General features: G+C 48.6%; 1 protein-coding gene across 1 annotated transcript; it reads right to left on the minus strand.

Moving 5' to 3' along the window:
• Positions 1 to 4,508: 4,508 nt before the first annotated feature.
• Positions 4,509 to 7,379, minus strand: LOC123099573 (vignain). The gene is made up of 4 exons (XM_044521706.1): positions 6,857 to 7,379; positions 6,523 to 6,755; positions 6,302 to 6,442; positions 4,509 to 4,974 (listed from the first exon to the last, which is right to left on the minus strand). Exons 1-4 carry the CDS (start codon positions 7,311 to 7,313, stop codon positions 4,711 to 4,713), a joined length of 1,095 nt encoding a protein of 364 aa, XP_044377641.1. The 5' UTR covers positions 7,314 to 7,379; the 3' UTR covers positions 4,509 to 4,710.
• Positions 7,380 to 7,747: the final 368 nt, after the last annotated feature.

Here is a 7,747-nt window from a genome sequence, read left to right on the forward strand (position 1 = left end):
TTATTCTCTTGATATGATTTAAAATTCATGAGCTACTAAGTTATGAATATAAGCCCTTTATGTGATGTCGCTCAGACGTCCGACTGTGGCATGTTTGTCTCTTACTTTCAATATAAGCCCTTTATGTGATGTCGCTCAGACGTCCGACTGTGGCATGTTTGTCTCTTACTTTCAATATGAGCCCTTTATGTGATGTCGCTCAGACGTCCGACTGTGGCACGCACTGTCTTTTATTTTCTGTTATAAGCCCTTTATGTGGTGTCGCCCCGACGCCCGACTGCGGCATTATTATTCTTGCAGTTTCCTCTCGAGGAGTCATTCAGACCCTCGTTTGGCACCCAGTATTTATTTTGGGATTTCGGGAGGACTACCGCCCGACTTCTCTGTTATTTTCCCATGCATTATTGTCTCTATGTCTGAACGCACTTGTTAATCTGTTCATATGCTTCATGTTTACATTTGTTATATCTTATGTCCGAACTGTCTTGCGAGTACTTTCATAGTACTCACCTGGCTTGTTGATTTGGCCAGATGTTGACGAAGGCGATCTCTTGGATGAAGAGTTTGATAGTGAGTCCGACGCCTAGAGGAATCCCAGTCAGTCCTGTGCGATCCTGGATATTGGTCACTTGTATTATATACGCTTCCGCCACCCGCAATAAACCTCCTCGAGCTTCTCCCCGACGCTCGAAGAGCTGTAGTTTGCAGGAGTCATATCACCCGCTCCGCTGTGATATTTCCACCACCGTTGTTATCGTGAGTTAGTAGTTATGCCACCCTATCCACCGTTATGTTTATTCGGCGTGCATGTAATAAATTGTTGAGCAGTCCCCGCTCAACCTTGTATTATATTCAGTACTCCTGGTACTTTTCTTCTGTGACCAAGATATTGTCTACTAGTGAGAAGGAATTCTTCTTTACTGGTCCGTAAAAGGGATTGGTCTCTCAATAAATATTTTATTGAAAAACCGGTCGTGACAGAACCTACTCCTAGTCGGAGTAGGATTCCCCCCCTTGGGCGCGCCCCTTGAGGCCGGCCGGCCCCCTCCTCCCCTCCTTTATATACGGTGGAGGGGGGCACCCCATAGACACACAAGATTTGTCTTAGCCGTGTGCGGTGCCCCCCTCCACAGTTACACATCTCGGCCATATCGTCGTAGTGATTAGGCAAAGCCCTGCGCCGGTAACTTCATCATCACCGTCGCCACGCCGTCGTGCTGACGAAACTCTCCCTCGGCCTCAACTTTATCAAGAGTACAAGGGACGTCATCGAGCTAAACGTGTGCTGAACACGGAGGTGTCGTACGTTCGGTGTTAGGATCGGTCGGATCGTGAAGAAGTACGACTACATCAACCGCGTTGATAAAATGCTTCCGCTTTCGGTCTATGAGGGTACGTGGACACACTCTCCCCGCTTATTGCTATGCTTCTCCTAGATAGATCTTGCGTGATCATAGGATTTGTTTTTGAAATTATTGCGTTACCCAACAGTATGCATCATATTTTATGTTTTCGATGTTGGAGTTTATGTCAGTTCTTCACTGATGGAGGTTTCACGTCAAAATCAAGGTTCATTTGCAGAAGTTATGCCATTTTTAGCCTTGTTTCCTTCTGTTTTGCTTGGGCACTTCTGCTGTACCCAGGTGGTACTACCAATTGGCTCCACAGTAGCGGTACTTCAATTGTGAGCTACCGTGGCTACTGCCGCTTGGGAAATACCTTCTGTCTACTCTTTGTTAGCTTGCGATAGTGGCACAGTAGTAGCACGGTAGTACCGCTTGTGCGGTACTTTCGCCTTTACTACCGCTGCTACTTCCACTTGTGTTCAAGGAGTGTGCAAGCTTCTGCTGCCCATTCTGCTCTTGCGGTAGTTGGACAGTAGTACCGCTTTACACGGTACTTCTCTTCTGATGCTGCTTCACTACCGTTGATTCCTTTGTAACCCTTCAACAATTGGCGGTAGTACCACTAGTCGGAGGTGGTAGTACCACTTCGGCGGAACTACCGGTCTAGTACTTCTATAGTTGTTGGGTTGCGTTTACCGGGCTAAGCGGTAGTACCTCTTGTGCACGACCAGTGCACATAGTAGTTCCATCTCTCCTCAAACTATAAAAGGGGGTCTTCTTCCCCATTGCCCTTAACGTTCTTGAGCAAGCTTTCTCCTCCATTGTTGACCTCCAAAAGCTTTGCTTACTCCCTATTCCTCCCATGATCTTGCATTTTTTTGAGGGAAAAGAGAGAGTAGATCTAGATCTACATTTTCAGGAATCCATATCTAGCTCCTCTAAGTGAGGGAACCTTGTGGATCTAGATCTTGGAGTTCTTTTGTGCTCACCTTGTTCTTCCTCTCATATTCCTCCATAGCTTTCGTTGCTTTGTTGGGATTTGAGAGTGTGGGAATTGAGCACTTCATGTGTTCTTGCCGTTGTATTAGTTGCATCTGTTTGAGTTCTACACGGAGATACGTAGAAGTGAAAGTTGAGAAGCTTACTACTCTTGGGTGTTTGGGGCACCATAGAGCTTCTGCCTCTTGGGTGCTTGGGTGCCTTAGATGGTTGGTGCTATCGCGGAGCTCAATATTGTTGTGTAAAGCTTCAGGCAAGCTTCGAGGTCTCCAATTAAGTTGTGCAGATTGCCTCGAGGAAATTATACGGGTTCAGTGGAAGCCCCCAAGGGTTGCCAATTGTACGGGTTCGGTGACCGTCTTCAAGGGTCCCTTAATGGAATCACGACACTTTGCATTGTGTGAGGGCGTGCGGAGAATACGGTGACCCTAGTGGCATTTTGGGTAGCATTGTGCCTCCTCATTACTCTAACAGATATTAGCGTCTGCAAGCGTGTGAACTTCGGGATACATCGTCGTCTCCGCATGTCTCAGTTATCTCTTATCCGAGCCCTTTACTTATGCACTTACTTTGTGATAACCATAGTGACTCATGTTATATATCTTGCTATTACATAGTTGTTTATCTTGCTGAGCATAAGTTGTTGGTGCACATAGTTGAGCCTAGTATATTTAGGTTTTGTGCTTGACAAATTAGACGCTAGTTTCATTCCTCATTTTCTCGCAAAAAAATAGTCAACGGGTTCAACGGTCAAATGAAAAGAAAATAGGGCACCACGTTTTTTTTAGGGGTTCAGGGCAGGGCATGTGAGATAGCGTTCCAGCTCGAGTTAGCAGGCCACGACCTAGTTAGTATTCGCTTTCCTCGCCTACCTCGCCCACACCCGACATGGTCACCTTGCTAAATCGATCTATTCGGGGGGAAACCAGCAGGTGTTGGTTTAGGAAAATATATGTTTCCTGTTTTTTCTAATGAAATTCAAAAAAATCTAAGATAATAAAATTGACTTTAAAAAAATGAAAATTAGAAAATGTTCATGAATTTGAAAATGTTCTTCAAATTGGAAAATGTTCTATAGTTTGAAAATCTTTCATGGGTTTAATTTGTTTAGTATGTAAAAAATATTCACAAATTAGAAAAATTTCGCTAGTTAAAAATTGTTCACGAATTTGAAAACATTTGTGAAATTGTAAAAGTTCAAAAGTTTAGGAAAGAGTTCACGAATTTGAAAACATTTGTGAAATTGTAAAAGTTCAAAAGTTTAGGAAAGAGTTCACGAATTTGAAAAAAAAATCATAGATTAGAAAATTTTCACGATTTAGAAAAAAGTCACCAAATTTTTTATGATTTTGAAAAACATGAATTTGAAAAACGTTCACAAATTTGAAAAATATTCACATTCGGAAAAATAATTACAAAATTAGAAATATGTTCGTGAATATGAAAAAAAGTGTTGAGTTTCAAAAATAGTTCATGTTTTAACAAAGAAAAGGAGAAAAAAGAGTTCATGTCTTTTTCTTTTCCCACATTTGTTCTGTTCGTATACTGAATCATTTATTTATTTCATGTGTTATTTTCGCAGAGGCATAACCCAGTGTTGTGACATGTACAATATGTTGTCAACCGTATAAAAGTCTGCACGAGCCGCTCAGTTGCTTTTCGATTTGACAAAAAAGATCAACTACACGTGCCAGTATTATCTTTCATTTTGAACCTTGCCCAATAAAAGCTGTAGTAGTAAGTTTCTTGCCTTAAGTGAGATCTCCTTTTCAATTCAGCACGTTGGAGGCTACACACTCGTGTTTAATATCTTGTCTGACATGCACTTCACTTTTGATTTGGTTGTCTCAAAGAAATAAATTAAGGACCCAAAGTTTAGCCAGAAATATTTTAACTAGAAGTAGTGTGAAAGGTGAAACTCTCAAATCATGCAAAATGGATTATTCTGCATTTAGCACTCACTCTGACCGTTTTGGGGTTTTCTTGCAATTATTGAACATGCTTAGCTTTCATGACACAAGTGAAACAGTAAACGATAGTGTCATAAGGAGGAGGTACTATGCAATAGAACCGTAGTGTCGAGGGCGATTAGACCAGGCACAACCACACAGGTCATAGTGAAGCCAACAACACGCTAATACGAGATGAAAAGACGAGAACCAATCCGAATACAACCCAGTCTTGAATTTCACTTAATCCATTTGATTTGACAAATTAGTTGCAATTCTTTTGCTATAATGTCCTTTGCTTACGTTTATTACATTTGTGGTAACATCTTGCATAAAGTAAATAACACAACAGTGGGAGATTCAGTTCTCCTCAACGCAGAGCTTGCACTCCGAATGATCATATGTGTGCATGCCATCTAGAGCTCATCACTATGAGACCCTTCCCTGACCGTCCTGGCATGTGGTGCCGACTTAGTTGGGTAGGACGCCTGCATGGCGATGCCACACTGCCCCTCTGGCTGCGACACCCCGCGCTGCATCCTGATGTAGCCCTTCTCGCCCCAGTCCTCTCCCCACGAGTTCTTGACGATCCAGTACTTGGTGCCATCCCTGGTAGTGCCGTACCCGACGGCGGCGACGCCGTGGTCGAGATCCGTGCTGCATTCTCCGGTGAAGACGCCCTGCGTTCGTTGAGGGTGATTGAGTGAATTGCAGAAAACATCGACATTGAAGCACAGTCTTGCAGAAATCACAAGTCTATAGTTTTGTGCCCAAAAACACTAATTTCCAGGCTAATTTTTTGCAAAAAACACTAGTCAATGAATTTGGCCATTTTAATGATGATTATGACAGGTGGGCCCCACATTTGCTGACATGGCGTAACGGTTCGTGATAGACGACGTTAGACGGGGGATATATAGATATAGGAAACGGTCCCTGTAATTTTACCAAGAGGCCCTTCAATAAAAAAATAAAAAAGCAATCAAGTCCAGGATCTTGTCGCCGGCGAGCAGAATAGCAGTACACCAGCCATGGTCTTGTCGCCGGCGAGGGGAGGGGGGTGGAGGGGGTGCTGTCGGGATCTGGATGGTCGCGGCCCTGCAGGCCACCAGGTCCGACGCGGCGCTTCGGGACAGCCTGGCCCCTTGCGAACTCGGGAGGAGCAGCAGCGGCACCAGCCGCGCATGGGCGGGAGCGGCGCCGGCGCCGGCCCTACGGGCATCCGGCGGGTCAGCTCAGAGCGATGGAGGCCTACGTGCGCAGGGGCAGCAGCGGCGTCGCCGGCGACGGGCGCGAGCAGCGGCGGCGTCGGCCGCGACGGGCACGAGCAGCAGCCGCGTCGGCCGTGCGGCGGCCCCGGCCATGCGGGCATGCTGCTGGTCAGCCCGGAGCTCGAAGTGGTGGAGGCCGAGGTGCGCACGAGCAGCAACCGCGCCGAGCCAGCGCGGGCACGAGCAGCAGCCTCGCCGGCCGCGCACGGGCGCGAGCTGCGGCGGCGCCGGCCATGCGGGCTTGCTGCGGGTCAGCTCGAAGCTAGGAGCGGTGGAGGGCATGGGGAGGCGGCTCGGCGAGGGAGGGGCGGCGCCGGCAGGGGTCAGACGGCGCCGGGAGGGAGGGGCAGCTCCAGGAGGACACTGCGGAGGCGGCCATGTGCCCAGGGCTGTTTTTTTTTTTTGAAGAAGGGAGGTAGTTTTTGGTAAAAGAAAATCTGTAACGACGTCCAGCATGAACAGTTATGCCACATCGTCATTTGTGGGCCCTACCTGTCATAATCGTCATCAAAGCCAAATCTGGCAACTAGTGTTTTTTGCAAAAAATTAGCCTCGGAATTAGTGATTTTTGGCACAAAACTATAGAAGTATGGTTCCTGCAACCTTAGCCTTCAATGTCGATGTTTTCTGCAATTCACACTGGGTGATCAGAGTTGTCACGCAGCACTGAACATAGCGCAGACAAGAGCAAGCAAACATGTGTATCAATTGCACGGAGTTGGAACGGATCACGTACCTCTGAGTAGAACTGGAAGTCGTTGCCGCTGGCGTCTATTGCCACGGACACGGGCTGGCCAGCGACGGCTTTCTGTAGGGCAGACTCGTCGTTGGCGGGGACATCCTCGTAGCCGTCGATCGTCACGTTATGAGCCTTTTCCTGCAACATTTAACAAGTTTTGAGACAAGATTCTCAGCCTGGCAAGTTCAGAGCAGCCGGGAGCCGGGGATTATTGTCACCTTTGCCTGGTCGCAGCTGCCCTGCTCGCCTTGGTACGGGTAGTTGGACTCGGTGGTGATCCCATTCTTGTGGATGAACTGGAAGGCGTAGTCCATGAGGCCGCCGTCGCAGCCCTGGTTGTTGACGTTGTCACAGTCCATGAGCTCCTGCTCCGACAGCGACACCAGCTTCCCCGTCCTGATCTTGTTGATGCCCTCCACCGCCACGATCGTCGAGAACGCCCAGCAGCTCCCTTGAAAAGTTTTTGGCCTCCCACAGCCGAATGAATCACACAGCTTTTGACACAACCACCAATGGCCGAAAAGAAAGAAACTCATGAGTGCATGCACGTACCGCACTGGCCTTGGTCCTTGATGGCGGTGACCGCACCCTTCTGCCGCCAGTCCACCGCCGGCGGCAGGTTGTCGGCGTCGCCGTACCTGAAGCTGCCGTCGCCCCGGCGGCCGCCGCTGAGGGAAAGGTGGTGCCGCACCCTGGACCCGGCGTACGTGCGCCGGAACTCGTCCGTGGTCATGTCGGCGAACTTGTTGAGCGCCAGCCTGAAGGGCCTGTCCTTCTTGTTGCCCTCGTGGACGTACCGCGCGTTCTCCTTGAACACGTTGAACCGGCGCTCCTCCGCGTCGGCGCCGAGGCCCCTCCGCGACACCGTGTAGTGGCTCCTCCACCTCTCGTAGAGCCCCCGCAGGTTCTCCTCCGAGGCCAGGTCTTTCTCCGTGAACGGGATCCCCAGCGCCGGCGCCGGCGCCAGCGCCAGCGCGACCACCGCCGCGAGCAAGATGGACCTCCACATTGTGACCGTCGCTTGCTGGCTTACAACCTACTGTATGTGTGAGACTGAGATCGGTTGGTGTAAGAAGCAGAGAGCGAAAGGCGGCTTATATAGACCTGGGCTTACAAGGGTGGTCGAGAGGCTTCAGTTGAGTTGGTTACGGTTTTGCATGGTGGATGGCGGCGAGATGGGGGTGGGAGGTGAGCTGTGGCGGGAAGGAAGCCATCAACTTTTGGAGGATAGGGATAAGCCGCGGAATAAATGGAAAGGAAGGCTTTCAGATTGGCGGATGCAGTGCAGGAGTGTTGGAGTGGAACGCGAAACTGGCCTAGCAGAGCACTCTGGTGTTGGCGTGGATCTAGTTGATCAGTTTCTGCATGCCACATTTGAGATAATCATACTCATATTTCGAGGCTCTTTTAATTTTTTTCTGTTCATGGAAGGAAAAGGATTGG

The sequence above is a fragment of the Triticum aestivum genome, chromosome 4D (genome assembly GCF_018294505.1).
Source record: "Triticum aestivum cultivar Chinese Spring chromosome 4D, IWGSC CS RefSeq v2.1, whole genome shotgun sequence".
Lineage (NCBI taxonomy): Eukaryota > Viridiplantae > Streptophyta > Magnoliopsida > Poales > Poaceae > Triticum > Triticum aestivum.

Excerpts from the sequence above, each read along its gene's own strand:
- LOC123099573 (XM_044521706.1), bottom strand. The coding sequence starts at position 7,313 with ATGTGGAGGTCCATCTTGCTCGCGGCGGTGGTCGCGCTGGCGCTGGCG. Across the intron at positions 6,756-6,856 it reads CAAGGACCAAGGCCAGTGCG|GGAGCTGCTGGGCGTTCTCG; the intron begins GTACGTGCATGC and ends AAACTTTTCAAG. Across the intron at positions 6,443-6,522 it reads GCAGCTGCGACCAGGCAAAG|GAAAAGGCTCATAACGTGAC; the intron begins GTGACAATAATC and ends TAAATGTTGCAG.